Source organism: Saccostrea echinata, unplaced genomic scaffold, assembly GCF_033153115.1.
Source record: "Saccostrea echinata isolate AGI-Se365-2 ecotype Australia unplaced genomic scaffold, CSIRO_AGI_Sech_v1 ptg000022l, whole genome shotgun sequence".
Taxonomy (NCBI): domain Eukaryota; kingdom Metazoa; phylum Mollusca; class Bivalvia; order Ostreida; family Ostreidae; genus Saccostrea; species Saccostrea echinata.
In genome coordinates, this window is record NW_026889771.1 from 606,696 (window position 1) to 628,971 (window position 22,276).

Here is a 22,276-nt window from a genome sequence, read left to right on the forward strand (position 1 = left end):
AAATTAGGTTAGTATTTATTACCAGTAATGATATTAGGTATAGTATTTAACCAAAATTTCATTCTCTCTGCCTCATACTTATTGAGAGCTGTCAAGTTAGAGTAGTTCAGTTGTAGATAAGTTTGCATGTTAGGATCAAACTGGGGCCATTTAGGAAGTCCTGGTCCGTTCGGGTCGCTGTAAGATTAAAATAAAATGTACTTTATGTCATGCCATTATTCCTACAAACGATAAGACAAGAAAAATGTGTTTTTATGTTTAAAAAAGAACAAAAAGGATTTTTTTTTACTTAAAAACCCAGTCCTTATACCCCGATACTTTATAATTGCAAATGCTGACAAACAATACCTTGGTTGCCATTTAAACAGACATGCTCCCACACTAAACTTTTAATAACATTTAGTGAGGGAAAAAAGGCTTACCCTGTTTTGGCAAAATTTGTCCAAAGATCTTTCATTATTAAAGCCAATTTAAATTCGTCTACTGTTACATCTATGTTTCGATAATGAAGGTCTTCTATTCCAAAGAGGAATGGCAGTTCTGATGCGTGACCAGAACCCCTGTACCATGCAGGTCTTAGAGCACCGTAAGGCAATGGGGTCTTGTTGGTAAACATATACTGATATGTGTTTTTGTAAGCTTTACTCTTGGAGTGGGCAAATAAAGATGAAAATGTTGGAGAAATAAAGAATAAGTCTGTATACATTTGGAGAACTTGTCTGCTTTGTTCATCCGGATCATTATTTACTTTATATTCTTCGCAAATAGCTTTAGAAACTTTGGAATTAGAGTCAAAGTAAGTTCGCACAATAGCAGGAATGAACTTCTCACAAAAGAATTCCTGAGGTATCCCGGTGGTTATATTAAATCCATATCTGTCCTGTTCTTGCGGGGTCATTGCTAAATATAATGACCCCTCCATGTTACAATTGCCAATGATCATGTCTAATGATTTAAAGAAAGCAAGTTCATCCGATAAAGGATTGGATAGAAGTTTTGAAGGAAAGTCATTGAATAATTCTCCGTCAATTACCGGGGCAAAGGGTATTTCAATCGTTAAGGAAGATATAAAATAAGTTCCAAAGGTATTTAAAACTTTAAATATTTCATCAACTGATTTGGATCTCAGGCAATAAAGAACTGTTCTAAAATTCCTTGTTATTGGGTCGAAAACACAGCCAAGAGCATCTCCCATGGCAGTAGCCGTGAGTTTTGCATGCTGAGATAAAGATAGGAAAGTATCAGACACTCCACTTTCGGCTATAACTCTGTGAAAAAGCCCCTTGTTCCTAGGAATCAACGATAAAAGCGAAACACTAAAACCACCTGCAGATTCTCCGAAAATTGTTACAGACGAGGGATCACCCGAATAATCTTCAATATTATCCTGCACCCATTTTAATGCCAACATTTGGTCCCATATTCCATAATTACCTCTGGCAATTGTTTCATTGTAGGATAGGAAACCAAAGATTCCGAGACGGTAGTTGATGGTGACCACCACGACGTCACCTTGAGCTGCCAGCATTGTGCCATTATAAAGCGTGCCTGATCCGTAAATATACGCCCCACCATGAATCCAAACCATCACACTTCTTTTTTCTGACGTAAAATTATTAGGTACATAGATGTTTAACTGAAGACAATCTTCGGATAGACTCTCAAATTTCGTTTTGTTGAAAGGATCCGGTGGCTGAATGCAGGCGTTTCCTAATTTTGTGGCATTGAGTACTCCTTCCCATCTTCCATATGGCTCTGGTTTGGCAAACCTTAGGGCACCAACTGGAGCCTTGGCGTATGGTATATTGAGGAAGGTGAAAACCTTTGTTGTACCATTATTGACCGTTTTCACAATGCCTGTCAAGTCACCAAGTTTTGACCCGATTGTATAAGGCTGCTGTCCTAAAGCAAGTCCACTTAGAAACACAATCGCCACTATGGACAAACTGATTTGAAACCCTCTCTATAAAGCAACACGATGAAAAAAATTGTAAGAAAATGTACAACAAAAAGAAAGTTGCTATGTTTTTAAGTGATATAGTCCGTATATATTTGTTGAATTTTTATTATGCTATATCGGTAAAAAATATGGTCCAGGGTCAAATAAATGTCTACATATGACGCATTCGGAATAATAAGTAAAACTTGCTAGACCACCAAGCATTTCCGTGAAGCATCACGCTCAGGAATTGCTTTAATTTTATATAGGGCTATGGCCAAAATCCATAGATGTCCCCAAACTACCTTTGTTTCTGTTACTCAAGAGAAATTTGCAGTGTTAAGTAATCATCATGTGTTAATTAGCTAGTAAGGAAATAAACACATGCATGTCATATATATATATATATATATATATATATATATATATATATATATATATATATATATATATATATATATATAAAATTATATATACAAAAGTACGTACCATATCACTTAAAACATTGAAATGCATTGATTAATTCATACTGACAACAAAAAAAAAAAAAACTTACTTGCATGGTTTAGTTAATCTAAATGATGACATCTATCGTCGATATTTTAGTCGTATTTGTTGACAAAGTTGCATGTATCAACAAATATTTATTGATAACATTGTCAAATTAATGTCGAAATACAGGACATTAGAACAGCAAGATGTAAATTTATTAAGTAGGTTATTGAGGTAACTTCGATATAAAATAAGACTTTGATTTTGATGATATCACGAATTATACTGCAGGCCTCTCATGTACGAAGTTAATTGATGAAAAAAAAAAACACACACACACACTGAAAGCTAAATGACGAATTTATTGAGTAGAAATCTGCTTACTTTTTAAAGAAATAGTTTATCAAATCAAACAAATAAAAGTCAGTACATATTTAAAAAAAAATAAAAGATCTGTAACATTTTTATTTTTTTACTGCTGTCTTTTTTGTTTAGAATTTAACTATGTTTTTTAAGAAGTGAGGGAATATAATCTATCCAGAATGAAGTTCTCCTAGAATCATATGAACTGTTTGACCATATATTCTCAGCGTTTAAGGTTAGGTACTGTTGTTCTCGCACGTCATATTGAGGCCACTGAGGCAGTCCATCCATGTTTGGGTTTCTGAAAAAAAAATATTTAAAGATATTTAATGAAAAAGCGCAAAGCAGCTAGAAAATGATGCTGTAAATACGCGTACATGTCTCGATGAAATAAATGTATTTATAGTCTGAATTGTATTATTACTAGCAGTGAATATTTATATTTTTTATTGAATTGATCAGTATCATTGTTAAATCGTACCCAGTTTTTGCAAAGTTGGACCAATAGGCCTTCATCTTATCTGCTAATACAAAATCCTTCGGTGGCACTGTTATATTGAAAAGGTAGAGGTCCTCAATTCCGAAAAGAAACAACAGCTCTGATACGTGCCCTGCACCCCGGTACCATGAAGGACGAGGTGGACCTAAAGGTCGAGGACTTCTCTCTGTAAAAACATACTGATAACGTGTGTTCCTAGACTTCGACTGGGCATGCGACATAAGGGTAGATACTGCCGGAACAATGAAAAACAAGTCTGTGTACATTTCCAAGACTTGTCTACTCTGCTCTGATATATTATTTAAGACGCCGTATTCTTGGCAGATTGCTTCAGATACTTTGGAACTGCTTTGAAAAAAGTCTGCAGATAACGTAGGAATGAGACTTTTACAGAAGAATGTGTTTGGAAAGCCTGTGCTGATATTTAAATGATACTTTTCTTCAACAGCTGCGTTGGTTAACAGAAGTAACGAACCCTCCATGTTACAATTCCCAACCATTATATCCAAAGATGAGAAAAAAGTAAAGGCAGACGAGTTTTTGTTTCTAAGAATGTCAGCAGGTGACTCTGAGAAGAGTTCACCGTCAACGACAGGGGCGTATTTAATGCCTAAATGAATTGATGTTGACATGCCCTTTGCAAAGGTATTCTCAGCTTGTAGTAGATCATTCGGTGTTTTAGATCTTAAACATTTTAAAACTGCTTGAAAGTTTCGCAATAGCGGATCGAGTCTGCAGCCAGCATCACCGGCCACTAAAATAGACGTAAGATTAGTTTTTCCAACAGAAAGAAAAGAATTAGCAACCCCACTCTCGGCTATAACTCTTTGAAAAAGTCCCTTGTTTTGTGGAATTAAACTTTGAAGACCAACACTGAATCCACCTGCAGACTCTCCAAAAATTGTTACTTGACTTGGATTTCCACCATAGTCAGCTATGTTAGTTTTCACCCATTTAAGTGCAAGAATTTGATCCCAAAGTCCATAATTTCCTTTGGCAATGTTATTATTGAATGTGAAAAATCCAAACAAATTTAGTCGATAATTGATGGTAACAACTACCACTCCACCTTTAGCGGCCAGAAAAAGCCCATCATACAATGTAGCGGAACCGGTCACATAGCCACCACCATGAATCCACACCATAACTGGAAGGTTACCGTTTAAAGTCTTGCGTTTTGGTGAATATATGTTGAGCTGGAGACAATCCTCAGAAAAACCGTGATAACGGAAGCCTTTCTGTTCTGGTTGTATACACGCAGGACCAAACATGGTTGCATCAAGGGTCCCAGTCCATTTGCCAAATGGTTGCGGCTTGGCAAAGCGGAGTTCTCCCACTGGTGGACGGCATAGGGAATGCTTAAAAATCGCAGAACTTCGACAGTTTTGTTGAGCACGGTGAATTTTTTCCCAGTTATTTTCCCTAAATTTGTTGAAATTGTAACATTTTCTCCTATTCCCTCAGTAATCTTGAAGGTTAAACATATTATATAGAGAATGCTTGCACTTGACAACCACATCTGAAATTTAAATGATAGTTAACAACCTTTGTCATGCTAAGGATGAACTTAATCTTCATTTTTTTGTTTTATTTCATATTCACTGTTGTACCAAGTTCTCCTAAATCACACAATAGCAATGATTGAATGGTTGTGAAGCATATATTAGAATTAAAAAAGTATACCTTATATAAGTATTAAATTTTTGTCAAGGTCATTTCTTTGTATACACATAGATAGCAGAGCACGGTCTACCTTTCATATTTGGACATAAAAATTTTTAGTTTCCAACAATATGTCGCTTTTGTATCATTTCCAAACAATATTAATTTAATTTCTTGTAAACCTGGATGAAAATAATAAATAAATAAAATCATAAGTGTCACACCTACAGATGCACATTTTACAAACATTAAAGGAAATTGGACTAAGACCTTATGCTAGTTTGGCTTTTTCCTCCCTGCAAAATTCACATGTATCTGATTTGTATGTATGAAATGACAAAGAAGTAAACATTGTTTTTACCTTTAATTCCATCTTTGTTATTCTGGAATGTATATTAGTTTATTACTCAAAAATGATTCCAGCTTGATATCCAATTTCAAAATTGTTCTTCACTCTTTGATATTCCAGTATTTTTGATTATTAGTTTTAATATAATGAAACTGTTTTCTTTTCGTCTATCGCACCACGAGTAAGTGGGATCTACAGATAACATCCTTTGTTAATATTGTCGGACTTGATCAGGTAAATTCTTTGTAAAAGAGAGGGGCGGATCCAGGATTTACGTTAAAGATATCGTAAAGATAAATATCTGGACAAACTAAAAGTATGATAAAATTTATTAATATTGACATACAGTTTATTAATGTCAACATGCATTTCATTTTTGTCGACATGCAACTTATCAAAGTCAGCTTGCAAGAATGTTCTATAGTTTGTAATCTTGAACTTATAGAAATAGGATACTAATAATTTTACTTATATAAAATACGATGCATGTCAACACACATGTAAATAAGCTGCATGTAAATATAGTAAGTTATATGTCAATATTTTTTGAACTGCATCGCGAAGATTGAATGTTACATGTGGGAAATAATTAATATTTTATGAAAAATTTCCGAAATCTTCTCCGATCACTGCTTGTCAACATCGTTATCTTGCATGTCGAAACATTAATGCTGCATTTTGACATACTGAGTATTTCTCTTGCATGTCGATATAATTGTTAGAAAAATTACTTGCATAAATAACAGAAATATGGCATCATATTTGGATATTTCACTAGGAAAGGACGTTAATGGTAACTTAACAACAAAGCTATGTGATAAACGTGATGACTTCAACTAAGTTTCAATCAGTAACTTCCCTTACTTGTGTATCAATAGACCCTTATCACCTGCATAGGGGTTTATGTCTTTCAGCTGATTCGAAACTGCAACAGTCTCGTTTAATCATTTAGCAAGTGATATGGTCGATACAATGACCTTGTCAGCAATTAAATAAAATCTATCATTAAGTCAAATGCTGACTGATATTTTTCATACTAAATTGTTAGGCCATTATTTACAAACTGATTTGTCTACGGACTTTTTTTTTTCGATGATGACAAGGAGCACACGGCCGCTGTGACCGGTGTCGCATAATATTTGGTCCGCCTCGTTTAAAGGTCCGGGGGGACCTAATACGATAACATATAAGGTCCGCCTTTTATAAGAAAAGGTCCGGCCCGTATAAGAAAAGGTCCGCCGAAGTTTAAAGGTCCGGGTGGTGGAAAATGTTTTAATCTTGACTTAAACACATAAAATTAAAGAGAGTTTGTTTACATCATATGAAGAAAGATTAAGGATTTACCCTAGCTGTTGTGTTTATTTCTTTGTACAATATATCTCCTAGGGCAAGAATTGCTACTCCATGTTTAGTGTGCTTTTAGCAATGCCGTTTAGGGCAATGATTTTTTTTTTAAAAAAAATGTCGCATTTATTGGGCTTGTGTTTGTTTTTCCCCAGCATTTGCTTTGTGTGAATTAGGATGATTAAAGGTGTGAAATCTGCCGGTGTGTTTAGGCAATAGAACAATGGGGGTGTGAAGTATTCGTATACCTGAGAGGTACCCGCAGGTAGAGCCCGCGGCAGATAGCAATGACAATGTAATGGTCATGTGTTTGTTTTAAATCAATAGATATGAATTCTCTATTTTAATAAATTATGCTGAAGAACAAATTTTAATACTTTTATGATATTCATGCGTACACATCAAAATTGTGATATATATAATTATACGTATATATTAGTCTATTTTTATTACAATATTTAAAGAAATTTCTTATTCCAAATGTAGAGTTTAATAATAAGACCGATAAAAAATAAAAGTATGTATATGCTTACCTTTAGTTTTAACAATTAACTTGTTTTCAGTTTATAATCATATTTTGCCCTTTATTTGTGGATAGGGTAATATATAGCCTAATGTTGTATTCGATCTATATTTACTGCAGTAACAAAATACATGTAATGTTAAAGGTTAAAACAGGTAACTCAATGTTGAAAACAAATACATCAGATTTAAAGTATAATCATGGTTTGGATTTAATTCTTTCTTATAAAAATATCACTCTTCCTCGTCATAATGAACTACGAAAGAAATAATGTTTCATTTTTGTAAATTTTTTTTGCCAAAGGAAAAAGAAAGAAAAAGAAATTACACATTTTACTGTGGCTATAATAGACAGACTGGGATAATCTAGCAGGTTGTATTCACAGGCACTTGTTTCGGTAATAAATTTTTAACCCATAGTAAAATAATAACACAAGGTATATAACTCCGAATTACACGGAGTACCCCCTCCCCCAGAATCGCACTCATTTACTCTTTCAGAGGAAATACACTGACAAACTGTTTATACCTATGTTTTCTACGATAATTTATCTACACAACCATATATGGCATGCTTGTCTTTATTTTCTTTAGTCTCCGTAAACAGCCTGCTCGCCGTGTGGAAAAGTCCAATTCAACCATGAAATGGTATGTGCTAGTCCCGCACAGAGATTTTGATTGGCTAAAAATCCGTTTCTAAAATTACATCGGATAAACATCGTAATGTTTTCAAGGAAAATCAGATGTAAACGAGTTCTATTTACTCATGCAATATTTAAACACTGGAATTGAATTTTTAAACCCACTCATTTTTTTGTTCTCTGTGCGGGATTAGCAGATACCATTTCATGGTTGAATTGGACTTTTCCACACGGCGAGCAGAGTTTTGACGCTGTTTACGGAGACTAAAGAAAATAAAGACAAACATGCCATATACGGTTGTGTAGATAAATTATCGTAGAAAACATATGTATAAACAGTTTGTCAGTGTATTTCCTCTGAAAGTGTAAATGAGTGCGATTCTGAGGGAGGGGGGTACTCCGTGTAATTCGGAGTTAGATACCTTGTGTTATTATTATACTATGGATTAAAAATTTATTACCGAAACAAGTGCCTGTGGTTGTATTGCATGACCGATTAAAATTTGAAATCATTATTGTAAAATATTTTCTTTTATTACCGACATAAAGCATTTTGGGCAAAGTTAAATGTCAAGTTCTATATAAAAGTAATTTATGTATCTCACGTCTGTATGAACAGGGGGAAGGGGGGGGGGCATCAGTTGATCCTCTTCCTTTTTTGAGTATCAAGGAATTTCTATTTTGTACATTAATTTGTGCAATAACCACCCCCCCCCCATCCCCCAAATGCACCCAGAAATATACTGACTGAATGTTTCTGGGGACGTTGTCAAGCGTGCGTCGTATTTTTCAAGCTACATGATATGTACATTTTCGTTATGTCGACTAGAAGCGTTTCAGTCTAATTTTAAATCAAAAATATATTTCATTTAAATAATGCTGATTATTTATGATTATTTATTTTATTCATTTATGGAAAGAGGCAACTCACGGTTATTCGGAGAAAAAGGTAATTCATGGGATTTTCCATCATGAGAATCCAAGCTCCAGACAGCTCAGTATTCCGTTACGCTACAACTCCATACCAAGTAGTCCCGGAGAATTGACACTGTATGGAGAATGACTGAGAGTCATACTCCATACTCTTCGGGAACTACTTTCCCTACGAATAATGATATGGAATAATACTGAGCTGTCTGGAGCTTGATTGAGAGTGATCTCCCGTGTAGAATTTTCTACGCGGTGAAAACCAATAAAGTGTATTGTTTAGTACCACTACACCTGTGTCTACTGTATTGTATAATATCTATATGCAACCATAAACATTTGTCCGAAGGGACCACAGATATATATTATTATTTAATTAGTAATGTTGATGACGTGCAACAAGAGAACTATAACCCCACCCCCATCACACACACATAAATAAAAAAGAAATAGCCGCTAAAAGTCGAAGAAAATCTAATTTAAACCAAAATCAAAATAAATATAAAAATATTAACAAAAGAACACGACTTGGTGGTGTTTTATGAATTTTTATATCAGTCACGATCTCAACAGACACTTTCCTTTTTATATAAGGGGGAAATACATGTCAAGTTGCTCTGTAAAACTCCTCTGTAAATAGTATGGGCGGATAAGATTCTCCCTAGTAAGAAGGTGGAAAAGGAGAAAATTCTGTACTGAAGCGTACTGGGTATTTCCTATGGTGGATAATAAAGCCGGGTTGTTTCTTCCAAGCTCGCTGCATGTCATTTCCTAAATTTTGCATTGCATTTCCGACATTTTTTGTTTTCATTTTCCAATACAATCAACACTAAGTCTAGTAAAAATACAAAGTCTAGTAATAAAATGTAATAATTTCAATAATAAAACATGCAATTTTTGATCACCAAATTTTAATGCCCACTGAATTATATTTGTTTGAAAGCACCGAAAAAAAGAATCCCCTCAACTTTGATTACTTTATTCCCTCAAACATAGTTTCTGTATGTCATAAATTCTATCTTAACCTACCTGATCTCAAATTCAGTCTGATTATCTTGATTTGAAAAGATGAATAAAAATTCACAACTTACACTTATATGTGTCCGAGGATAAAATCTTCATAAGATTCTTTTAAATATATACAGAACTTATTATTTGGAAATCAATGAATTATTCTTGATTTATTCTTTAATTTTTTTATAAGGGAAATTTCAATAATTCTGTTTTCATTGCAGGAAAAGTACTTTATGATGATAAATGTCAGAGATGAAAATTTTAAAATGTCAGAAATGAAAACTACAAAATGTAAGGAATGAAATGAACAATATTTTAAAAAATTCCGGAAATAAAATCCTATGCTAGGCTCATTTTCCAAAAGGGGGAGGGGTCTTTAAACCCAAGCTCGTTTTTCTGGGAAAAATATTAATGCGGGAGGAAAGTCTACAACATCAGTACTATTTAAACTATTTGACATGTATCAGCATAATTTTGCTATACCCCACCCACCAAAAAAACAACAAGACCATTTATAATCTTTTCCGTTTGGGGGTGGGGGGGGGTGTGTTTTATTGCTTAAAATGTTCAAATCGATTGACTTAGGTTTGATTTTGCCAATTAATGCACATCTTCCTTCACCAGTGTTAACCCCGGGGTAATATCAAGTAGGAATGATATAATCTTTAGTCTTTAACTGGATAAGAAACGATGGTTATAAAAACTCATGGGATATGCGACTTCAAGTTTCGTCAAGTGAGACAATAGGCCTACCCCCAATGCACAGACATGTTGTTTTAACAACAACGCGGTATAGGCTAGTACACCGTAACACAAGTCCCTGTTACAGTGACCCTCCAATTATTTCATAGTTAGGTACAATATGAATCGTTATAATTATGCATAATTATTATTAATAATATAATGAAATATCTTTCGAAAGATATGAAAATTCTTTTTTGGAAGTGGAAGTCGAACGTTGTTAGGAAAGAGACTGTAATGAAATGATCATTGTTGGACTTACGAACACTATATACTGAACAATGTGCCAGTGAAGGTATGCGTATTATATATCTGTATTTTTTTTAATTTTGCAATGATAATATTGATATCACTTAAACTATAAAAGACACATGTCGTACATGATTTTCCCAAAAGGTAATTCGATGAACAGATCTTTGCATCTTTATATTTTTTGTTTTGTGCACTACCTGGGAGGTATGTACTACGATTACAAGCAAACAGTTAATCAGTGCTAACATCAAATTTTGAATAATTTTTTGATAGATATTTTGAGGTTTTGTACTGAAATATATCATAGTATTAGAAATATAATTAATTAAAATTGATTAACGAAATCCAGCAACTAGCGAGATATCGCGAGACTTGATCCTCTTAGTATACATGTATATACAATGTACATACATGTACGTCCCTGGAACTCCATTTTGCTGGGAGGAACTATACTTTAAATAATTTAAAAAAGATTAATAAAGCTTATTAATTTCGAATCAAAAAAGGAGAAAAATCTTCATATTAAACCGAAGGCGGACCTTTTATTATAGAGGCAGGCCGGACCTTATATGTTATCGTATTAGGTCCCCCCGGACCTTTAAAAGAGGCGGACCAAATATTATGCGACACCGGTCGGCAAGGGATGCTTCCTCTGCCATGGTACCTGATCCCACCTCTGATGTTTCAGAGGTCCGTGTTTGCTCTGCTTCTGATTTGTACTGTTTTAATGGCTTTATGAGCTTGAATACTGTTCGTTATCTCCTTACCCCATACATATAGAAGTTACTCTGTATCCTAATTAAAATGCATGTAGATATAAATAAATTGCAACCTGTAAATAATATGACACATCTATGCACAATTTATTCTATTTAAAATGATTATTTTTTACATTTGATAATTTTATGTTGCATGTTATCATTTTGTACATGTATGTACAGAGATCAGCCTTATGTCGGCGTAGTTATCTCTGCAAAGATAACTGTCAGATAGGGTACAGAAATATGCCACCATAAAAATTACTACACCCCTTCACTGAACTATTGAACCTCTTACTGACACGGAACACATTGAATTTCTTCTGTAGGAAAACATTTATTAATACTCCAGAATAAAATTACTACCTGAATTCTTCATAATCTTATAAATACAATTTATAATGAAATTTCACTTTACATTTGATGAGCAGGCAGGGAATTCCTTGCATTGTTGTAGGAATCTATACCCCTTTATTCCTTTAGTAGATTTTTTTCCAAAATGGATTTCTGGAAGCAGATATTTTCAACCATTTTGAATTTTTTGATAAGTAAGTGACAAAACCACTGAAAGGATATTTTTATATACAGAAAAAATAAATGAAACAATCTTGAGCTAATTTAAATAAAATATGGTAAAAGATATAATCATTTAGTATTTCAGTCAAAAGAAATACTATAGTAACGACTCTCTCTGTTCTTTTAAATCGCTTTGTTCGGAACGATCTAAACGCCAGCGCAGAACGTCCTTGATGTCGAGGTATCTTCATGCAAATTTAATGCAAGAGAGACAAGCCAACGCTTAATAATAATGTTACAATTGAGACAGTATAGGACGTGGCAGATGCAGGGGTGGTTGTTTTTGTAGTCTGTGTTGTTCCTGTATTTCCCTGTGACGTTTGTGGTTTATGTGAAGATTGAGTTGTGCCTCCTTTGGTTGTAGGTCGGGTTCGGGATCCGCGTGTTGTAGGACTGGTTCCCTGGCCTTGAGTGGTTACCTGTCCTGGAGGAACAGTATCTGGGTTTTGTGATGTTTGATTAGCGATTGTTGTAGTGTTAGAACTAGGTTGTGTAGCTGTTGTTATTGAAGCTTTGGTGGTTGTAGCTGCTGCCTCTATTACATAACAAAGCATGCACACCAAAAGCAACTTTATCAATGGAGATGACATCCTGAAAAATAGAATAATATTTCCAGCTTAAATATGAAGTATTAATAGGAAAATCAATAAAATATGTTAAAATTCGTATATTTATCAAAGTTTTCTTGAATTCCAAAGTAGGATTGTACCAAAACAGGGCTTGTTCATGGAAATACTGTCTTAAGGAACATCGCTATTATACATTTATTGCATGACCGTGAGGGAAATATGAAGATTTATTCAGCCAAGAAAAATCATATTCTCCGAGGGCTTCGCCCGAGGGGAATATGATATTTCTTGGCTGAATAAATCTTCATGTTTCCCGAACATTCATGCAATAAATTGTTTATTATACCGAAACAAGCAAATACTTTAAAAATAAACATAAACTTTCAAATTGGGCACCGCTCTTAAATTCACTTTCAATTTTAACATAGTATTACTGAAACACAGAAGTCCATCTGCAATTTTGTGACGTAAACCAGGCTATTGTGAGGTCTACTACTCTCGGGAGTTTTCATTCAAAGAACGATAACCATTGCGGGAAAATGCATTAGGCCTCCGAAGAGGTTGAATATGATGAAAAGCATGAAGACAACAGGGAAATATGAGGTTTTATGGCCCTGTCACGTGATAATCTAGAACCAATCAGATAACGCGTTGTATAGAATAATTATGAGGTATAATAATATACAATTAATGGAAGGAAGTGTGAAGTTTTTTTGATTACACAGGTATTTTATTCATAACAATAACAAATTCTTCCTTATTTCCATGATTTGATTATGTTTCTCATTAGCTATTGTATAAACATCTTGAAAACCCGTATTAGCTAGGGATGGCAACGGATAACTGCTTATCGGTGGTAAGGATTGTAACCGGTTACAATTTTCATAAGCGGTTAGTCCATATTTTTTTGCAGTATATATATTTCTTAAATACATGTCATTTATAACTCTGAATATTTATCAAAGATTATGTACCCTCGGATAAAAAAATCTACCTGTTTTTGTTCCAACTCATGCTTTATAACAATATTCTCGTTTTATAAATCATTGCAAAACCTTTCAATTCATTCAGTGGAATTCCACCATCGACAGCTCGGCGATCTTTTAGGAGAGATCTGGACTGCAAAATTTTACGACTAAGAGTACGAAAACCTAAGACCAAACAACCTTTACATTTCTTCACTTATTATATCCGACAATGAGAGAGAGAGAGAGAGAGAGAGAGAGAGAGAGAGAGAGAGAGCGAAATCTATTAGACCCTCCTTCAATGATGACATGATAATAAAGTAAACTTCACACAACTCATTCTGTAACATCAGGTAAGTATCTTACGATTCATTGAACATCATCTGTACCGTTAGAGCGATTTTTTCTGTGAATGTGCATGGTAAAATCGACACTGAGTTAATGAAAAATATTTTTAAAAATCAGAATAAAATCTGTCTCTAATTTCAAAAAATAGCGAAGTAAATGTTTTTGTATATATTTTTCTAATTTGATTTAAAAAAGTAAATAATTCTTATAATCATAGTTTAGCACTTTCCCAAGTTTAGCACTTTCCCAAGAAATTACTTTGTAAGAATTGAATTTGAATAATTTATATTAAAAAAAATTATCTGTTCCGAGTGACCGGTTACTCAGAAAAAAATGACGACTAACCTGTTACAAAATCTATCCGATTGCCATTACTATTATAAACACATGTAATTACCATAGCCAACAGATTGCAAGAAATAAAATTACTTGCCTCTTTTAGATGATATGATGTTAATTCAACCAGACAGACAGGAAAAAGAGTGAGTTATCTTAAAACGCCCAATATCGCCGCATTGTTCAGATTAGTCATCAGTTATCTTGATATCAGGACCATTATCTCACAAGGTCCAGTAAAGTACTCGGTTGCGCAAGCAACGCGTTTATTTTGTGGTATTCAATGTTTTCAGCAATTTTTTTTGAGAATTCGGATTATTTTGAAAGTGTGAATTCAAGAGGTTAACTCGATTATACAAAGCGACAAGGAAGGAATGTCAATGAAATATTTCAGTTTCATTCAACACAAGTTCTGTCGAAAAAGAATTATAATTAAAAGTAACATTGAGCTTAAGTTTCAAAACAAAGAAAAGTGGATTACATATTGACACATTAAATAAACCAAGACTGACTGATATAAATACAGCTAGACTATACAGATCGGCATCATTACAAATAAAATGTAGTGACCAACATTATTACATGTACAGCTAGGCTGTACAGAACGACATCATATTACAGCTAGACTAGACTGATCAACGTCATTAAAGCTAGCTAGAAGGATCGACATCATTACAGCTAGACTAGACTGATCAACATCATTAAAGGTAGTTAGAAGGATCGACATTACAGCTAGGCTAGGTTGAATGACATCATAACAGCCAGATAGACTGACCAGCATCATTACAGCTAGGCTAGACGGTTCGACGTCGTTACAGCTAGACTAAACTGACCAACATCATTACAGCTGGGCTTGACGGATCGACAGTTACAGCTAGACTAGACTGACCAACATAATTACAGCTAGGCTAGACGGTTCGACGTCGTTACAGCTAGGCTAAACTGACCAACATTATTACAGCTGGGCTTGACGGATCGACATAGTTACAGCTAGACTAGACGGACCAACATCATTACAGCTACGTTAGACGGATCGACATCACTACACCTAGGTTAGACGGAGCAACATAGTCAAAGTTAGGCTATAGTGATCTAGATCATTACAGCTACACTAGGCAGAAGACTCCTTACAGCTAGGCTTGACGGATGACTCACAACAGCTAGGCTAGACGGATCAACATCATTACGACAAGGCTAGAGTGATCGACTCATTACAGCTAGGCTAGACAGATCGACATCAGCTAGGTTAGTTTGATTGACATCATTACAGTTTTGCTTGATCGACATCACTCTATAACATTTTTCTCATTGCACTACCCCCCCCCCCCCCATTTCTCCTTTCTATAAACACACATCAAAGTTCGAAATAAAGAAAAGTATTATCTCATAATGATTAATTCCCTTTGTAACGCATTTTTTTAAAAATACTTTTTCGGATAAAGTTCTTCCGCCGATGGTTTGATTTTCTTAATATTTTCTACCGGAAATGGCAAGATTGATATCAAAGTGAAAGTTGCGACTACCTTTATGATTTGAAAATTCGAAGCTGGAGTAATTAATTTATATCAGTATATTGATTTATTGAAGGAAAGATAACAGAATTGGCGTAGGTCTATATATCATTTTTGGTGATGAAATAATATGTTGACGGTGCTACCGTGAGTGCGAGCGCAGATGTGTATTATTATAACCATGTACGCTATACTCGATTCTTATTCAGTTACAAGTAATAGCTTTTCAAAAAGCTTGCCCGACTAAATCAATCAATATCTATGGAACGTATAAGCAAGAGAAGTGCTAAATGTTTCCGTCATCAAGGAGCGACGTTGCGATACTCCTCTATACACAAGATGTACAATTGACTTTTTAAAATGCCATAACCGAATATTACAGATTAAAGAATATCTAAGACATGCCACTGTTTGGGTCATTTATTAGTTAGCCCACGGGCTGACTAGTTACGTTGGGTGAGACTGCAAGTGCGCTTGCGTAGATTGGGATTCTGAGAAAAATAGTTAGACGAGTCGTACTAAAGAAATTCATATTACTCTCTCATCAAAGGACGCGCTTCTTCATGCACACTCTCTGGTCAGTGATAAATTGATGAGAAAGCCTCTATTTATAGACTGGTTTGTTCTCCGTCGTTTTCGCCGACGAAGTAAATTGTGCAGTGAGGGATCTTTTTCCGACATGGGACCTCGGTTTATACGGTCTCATCCGAAGGACGGGTCTCCAAGTCCCGCAGTGGATTCGAACCCGCGACGTAAGGATCAGCTCCTTGTTCCGCGACTGTAGAGCAGACGCTTTAACCACAGGCGACTCCGCACGACATTTAGAACGTCTAGACCGTGACGTTACATGACGTCGTACTATAGTTTGTTAGTTGCATTACCAAAACGAAGTCTAAAAAGTGCAATTTATAACAAGGAACGTCCATTTTACTTTAAATCTGCAATATCTAATGAGTCAAAGTGAGTTAATTATATTTGTTGAACTTTTGTTGTTACTGCGAGAACACAATAAGCAGCAAAATGCATTCACGTTGCATTGTGGGCCCAAAGGTTACTGCAGAAAAAAAAATCGTTTGGATCACTTCACCCATGCGTTGCTTTTAGAGCTTGCAGTGAGAGCGGCGCTATAAGTGTTTAATTGCAAGTTGACAGAGTCCTTCCGCGAATTAATAGGTGAAAGGAGAAAGCCTAATTTGATAAAATACAGATGATTCATCTTTTCGTGAAAAGTAACGACCGCCTTTTTAATTTGAAAACGCAATTTCTTGCATCAGTAGGACCTACTTATTGATAAAAATTACGGTATCCTGAGTTGTCAACTCTTAATCACAAAAAATTCTATCCATTTAAGTATGATGTCAAGGCTTGAAGAAAAAGCAAAATAAACCGGGCTTTTTGTTTTTAGTATCAAAATTTTAAAAAATGGAATTCTGAGTTTAAGCAGGATCTTATGAATGTTATCGAGAACCAAATCAAGTGGAAACATTCTCATGAATTAATTGCACACCATTTCGTCATATGCATCAAGTACCTATCTGAGATTTTTATATACAAGACATATCTTAAAGTAGTGCATGAAATATATAAATTGGTAGATAGGCAAGCTTTTTCTCAGCATTTTCTGAAACAAAATTTATTTCAAAATTTAGGAACATAAGGATGAAAATAAGAAAATTTGGAAATTGATAAATTTTGTGACCTATCTATGACTATCACTTGGAATCAATACTCGTTTGATAACAGGGATGACAACAGATTTTTGATAATGAATTATTGCATCGTTCTAAGATAAACCACAAACCAGGGCCAAAAAGTTGTCTTACTCTATCTTTACTTTTAATACCTACCCAAGGTATACTTGTATACTGGTAACCTGTGTTAGAACAGTTTACGTTCTTTTATAAACCGCTTCGCGGTCAACATTCCATAACTAACTTAACACTTGGTTTGGAAATTAAACTAATCACATACATATATACGCTTAATGTAATGCACTTCAAATCATCTTAGAATTGACAATGATAGTTTCTCCAATACTTTGGACAATATGCTTTCAAAATACTATTGAATCTCTAGAATATACATGTAGGTCAAACAACATTCCGTTCTCCATATAACATACTTATTGTCACAAATATCAAATTACGGTAAGTCCATACAAGAAGTGGGTGTTCCTTCACTCCCTAATAGTATGTAGCGAACCTGTGCATGTGTATCAGCGTCGTCTATAGATGTCAAAATAAAGAATCCTCTCCTATTTTTTTATTCTAAGAAATGATGCGATCAAGTTTGTTTTATAATTCACTAGGGTCATGTGAATGGTTTTCTGACTTAACATACTTTGGTACTTTCTTGTACCAGAACTGATAGGCCTGTTCAGCTGGGGATTTTTTAACGGTTATTTCTGAATCAAAATCGATGTAAAGCTGGTGGTCTTTATTGTACAGTGGCCAAACTGGTACAGAGTTTTCTTCCGCATTATTGACATTTCTAAAAACAAAGTGAATATTATTAACTATAGAAACACAACATCTCAAAACATCTCAAACATTTTTATGAAAAGGTTGTGATGTGTGGGAAAGTCTGATTGTGTTAAGGACGAGAAGAATAGAAATGTTTGAAAATTAGTCATGAGAATAAACTCGGAGATCCCTACCCATAACGTGAAAAATTTGCCCAGTAGGTCATCATAGTTCTGGAGAGTTCCAAGTCGTCCTTATTTACATCAGCATAGTTCTGTAAACCAAACAAATACATCAAATCATCTGCATGGACACTTCTAGTGAACCAGGCAGGTGACGGTGGGCCTATATGTACTGGATTAATACGTGAGAGCATATACACTAAGGTTGTTGACATTCCGTTCTTTTCCGAATGGATATTGGCAATATCAATGGTTGGAGCCGTGAGGAAGAAATCACCGTGTGCATCTGTTGTTCGTATACTTTGAGCCGAAAGACCTTTTGATGGATGTACACTGTATTCATCACATATCATATTCACAACATCTGGGTTATTTTTAAAGTGAGCTTTGGCCAGAGATGGGGCTACTATGTTACACAAGACTTCTTTGGACAATCCTTCTGAAACGTTGTAATTAAAACGACTTTGAAGCTGAGGATTACTCATTTGAATGTAAAGGAGTGATCCCTCTCCAGAAGTGGTCCCCGTCATCAAGTCTAAAGATCGAAAAAAATAATGATGGTTAGGATAGGCATCTGACAACAGTCGAACTGGTTGATCCGGAAATAAATCACCATCTACAACAGGGCCAAATCCGAGGACCATGCTCAATTCTGTAGGAGAAGAAATTATCATTTCAAATGTTCTTTGTAATGTTTCTGCGGAAATTTTTTTCATACAGTTCAAGAAAGATTCTTTATTGCTGCTTGATGAAATATTGCACCCTGCAGTGGTACCTACTAAATCAGACATAAAGTAAGAGTTTTCCACCATTAGAGCAGGACTGTTACTACTACCGCTTTGCAAGATGACTCTGTGAAACAACCCACGGTTAGAAGGTATCAAGGACAGCAGACTGGTAGACATTCCTCCCGCTGATTCCCCAAATAAAGTAATGGAATCGGGATCACCACCGAATGAAAAAATGTTTTCTTTTACCCATTGAAGAGCTAGAATTTGATCCATTATACCATAGTTTCCACCTGCAATTGGGTCATTCAAGGTGAAAAATCCAAATATTCCAAGACGATAATTTAAAGTGACTACAACAACTCTGCCAACTGACGCTAAATTGGAAGCATTGTAAAACATGCCTTGTCCATAAAGGAAAGCCCCACCGTGAATCCACACCATAACGGAGAGTTTTTCGTCAGAAGTGACGTCACTTGGAACATATATATTTAAAAATAGGCAATCCTCAGATCTTGCTTTATTTGGAACATCGACAAAATATGCAGAGTCACCTTGTATGCATGAAGGTCCAAATTGTGTGGCATCTAGTGTTCCCTCCCAGTTTCCAAAAGGTTGAGGTTTTTGAAATCTCAGATGCCGAACTGGTGGGACGGCGTAAGGGATTTTTCGAAATTGGTCAACATATTTGTCTTTGGTTCCCGGAACAAGTGCTCTTAATCCCTTTATGTCACCAAGACGAGAGCTTCTTGTTACTTCAGACTCTCCTTGACATTCCGCTATGATAAAGCATATTGCAGTCAGAAGGAAAACAGTTTTTGTGACCTCCATACCTAAAAAAATTCAAAACACACTGGCTGTAAATATTTATATTAAAAATATTAAATGTGTTTACTGTTTTGACCTGTCGACCTTCAGCTATAATTTTTCAATGAAGTGCAAGGTTTCACTTATTACTCTAGCGATGTTTTATTAATAAGATTTATTTCAATATACAGAATCTATACAAACAATGAAGTTTCTGTAATCAAACTCAAAGGTTTATCTGGTGTTACAGGTGCATGTCAAGACTTTGACAGTAGTGAACACTGCTTTATCTATCGTGACACACTTTACAATTTCACATACACCAATATTTAATTCAACAAAACGTGTCTTATAATGAACCTTCATCTATGAACTTTGAGTTCGGCTATAAACAGTGTAAAAATTAACATTGATTTGATAAGTATTTCTACCAGTATTTCGCATGTGGTAATTAATCTGTCCAGCAAGGAAAATATTTTTTTCTATCAAACCTCTGCATGAAAAATTCTACATACCTACGGGTAACTTCGTCAAATGATTATCGTATGGGTGTGCACGAGTTTAAAAAATCCGTAAAGGTAAGATCCATTGCCTTGAAGGATAAGGTACGGCAAAGGCCAGATATGACCCTTGATTGATCATAAAAATCAAAACGAAATTAACATTGTTTTAATTTAATCAAGAATCTGAAATTTGTGTAGTCCACGTCTAGCATTGATTTATTTAATTCTCAAGTTCACAACAAAAGAAAAATCATAAAAGTGTGGCATATTATAATAATGTTTTTCGCCTTCGCCAAAAGTAAATGGATTTTCTTTAATGTTGACAAAAAAATATAAATTACGGATCTGAAATTATTATATAAAAGATATATCCGATTTATGCACAGCATATGTAACTTTGGAAGATATAATAGTTTGCACTTTGTTTTTCTAAAGCAATTTGCGTCAAAAAATTGATGAAAAAATAAAATAAAGAAAATGGTAAATTTAGCTGTTTTGCTGCCTCCCTGTTACCCTTTTGTTGGCTACCACTTACCCATTTTTAGACAATCACAATCACACGTGTAGCTATTTTTTAACTAAGTTTTTGATCTGTATGAAAAATGTTCCTAAAGTCCTTCCCATATTTTAATTTTATAGACGTTTTTGCGATATGTATATTTTGCTGAAAAAAAGGGAAGAAGTTAAGTGCAAAAACACTAACATTGTTGTCTATATCGGATATATTTTTGTTAATGTGTGCACATTTACATTTCTAATTGTTTTCTATGTGATAACTCTTTGAAATGAAATATATTGAGATAACGAACAATATTCAAGCTGAAAAGTCCATTAAACATTACAAAATAGGTGCAGAGCAAGCACGGACCTCCAAAACATCAGAGGTGGGATCAGGTGCCATGGAGGAGTGAGCATCCCCTGCCGACCGGTCACATTCGCCGTGTGCTCCTTGTCATGAACTGGAAATAACGGGAAAATCCGTCGACAATTCAGAGTGTAAATAATGGCCTACCAATTGGTATGAAAAAAGTCAGTCAGCATTTGACTTAATGATAGATTGTATTTGCTGACAAGGTCATTGTATCGTACGAAATGGCGACTTTAAACGAGATTGTTGATATTCTTGTTTCATCAACTTGTTTGTCAATAACTTACCTCGTTTTAGAAATTGTTCATACGTAGAGCATGCTCTGGCGTATCAAATCAACTGAGAGATATAAACCCCGTATGCAGGAGTTAGATGTGTTGATTTCTTGATAATTACACCTGAATGTAAATTTCGCCGAGTGAAATGTCTGGAGTCTCGTGCGGCTGTCTTTGTGTCTGACGTCAGTGGGCGGGGACTATTGAAATTAACATGAGAGGTCTCTTGTATTTAAAATCTTTTTGACAGCATTTTTAAAATTTATATTTACAATTTTATTTCACATTTTCACAATTTTATTTTCACGGGCGAAGCCCGTTATGTATAAATTATCCCTCGTTTCCAACTGTCGTTGATGTCACGGCATACCCAACGAATTAGACAGCGATTCCTTAATAATTCTCCGATCACCATATTTTATATAGCATGACTTAAAAAAAAAAAAAAAGATTGGTCACGCAAAATTTTGCAAGTGACATCTACTGTGAGAATTCAGCTTATGTTATGGGACCACAGGGATTACCGAAAACACAAAGAAAAATTAATTTGATAATAATGGTTATAATTTAAACAAAGTCAGGGAAAAATCTCCAATTCCAAATTTTGAGGTTAAAAAGATTGAAATATGTAAGGATAAACATG

General features: G+C 34.8%; 2 protein-coding genes across 2 annotated transcripts; both read right to left on the reverse strand.

The window, feature by feature from the left end:
- Positions 1 to 418: 418 nt before the first annotated feature.
- On the reverse strand, positions 419 to 21,029 carry LOC133190581 (uncharacterized). The gene is made up of 8 exons (XM_061326279.1): positions 21,026 to 21,029; positions 18,465 to 20,013; positions 18,114 to 18,298; positions 12,319 to 12,614; positions 3,276 to 4,651; positions 3,039 to 3,095; positions 2,429 to 2,435; positions 419 to 1,963 (listed from the first exon to the last, which is right to left on the reverse strand). Exons 1-8 carry the CDS (start codon positions 21,027 to 21,029, stop codon positions 419 to 421), a joined length of 5,019 nt encoding a protein of 1,672 aa, XP_061182263.1.
- LOC133190167 (carboxylesterase 1C-like) lies at positions 2,913 to 4,773 on the reverse strand. Its single transcript, XM_061325650.1, has 2 exons — positions 3,276 to 4,773; positions 2,913 to 3,095 (listed from the first exon to the last, which is right to left on the reverse strand). The coding sequence occupies exons 1-2, from the start codon at positions 4,562 to 4,564 to the stop codon at positions 2,930 to 2,932; spliced, it is 1,455 nt and encodes a 484-aa protein (XP_061181634.1). The 5' UTR covers positions 4,565 to 4,773; the 3' UTR covers positions 2,913 to 2,929.
- Positions 21,030 to 22,276: the final 1,247 nt, after the last annotated feature.

What these genes read in the sequence shown, in the direction of transcription:
- LOC133190581 (XM_061326279.1), bottom strand. An exon ending in AAACCATTCACATGACCCTA is followed by an intron (nt 12,615 to 18,113) that starts GTGAATTATAAA and finishes GTTATGTAATAG; the next exon opens with AGGCAGCAGCTACAACCACC. An exon ending in TCCAACTTTGCAAAAACTGG is followed by an intron (nt 3,096 to 3,275) that starts GTACGATTTAAC and finishes TTTTTTTTTCAG; the next exon opens with AAACCCAAACATGGATGGAC.
- LOC133190167 (XM_061325650.1), bottom strand. Translation starts at nt 4,564, where the DNA reads ATGTTTGGTCCTGCGTGTATACAACCAGAACAGAAAGGCTTCCGTTAT. An exon ending in TCCAACTTTGCAAAAACTGG is followed by an intron (nt 3,096 to 3,275) that starts GTACGATTTAAC and finishes TTTTTTTTTCAG; the next exon opens with AAACCCAAACATGGATGGAC.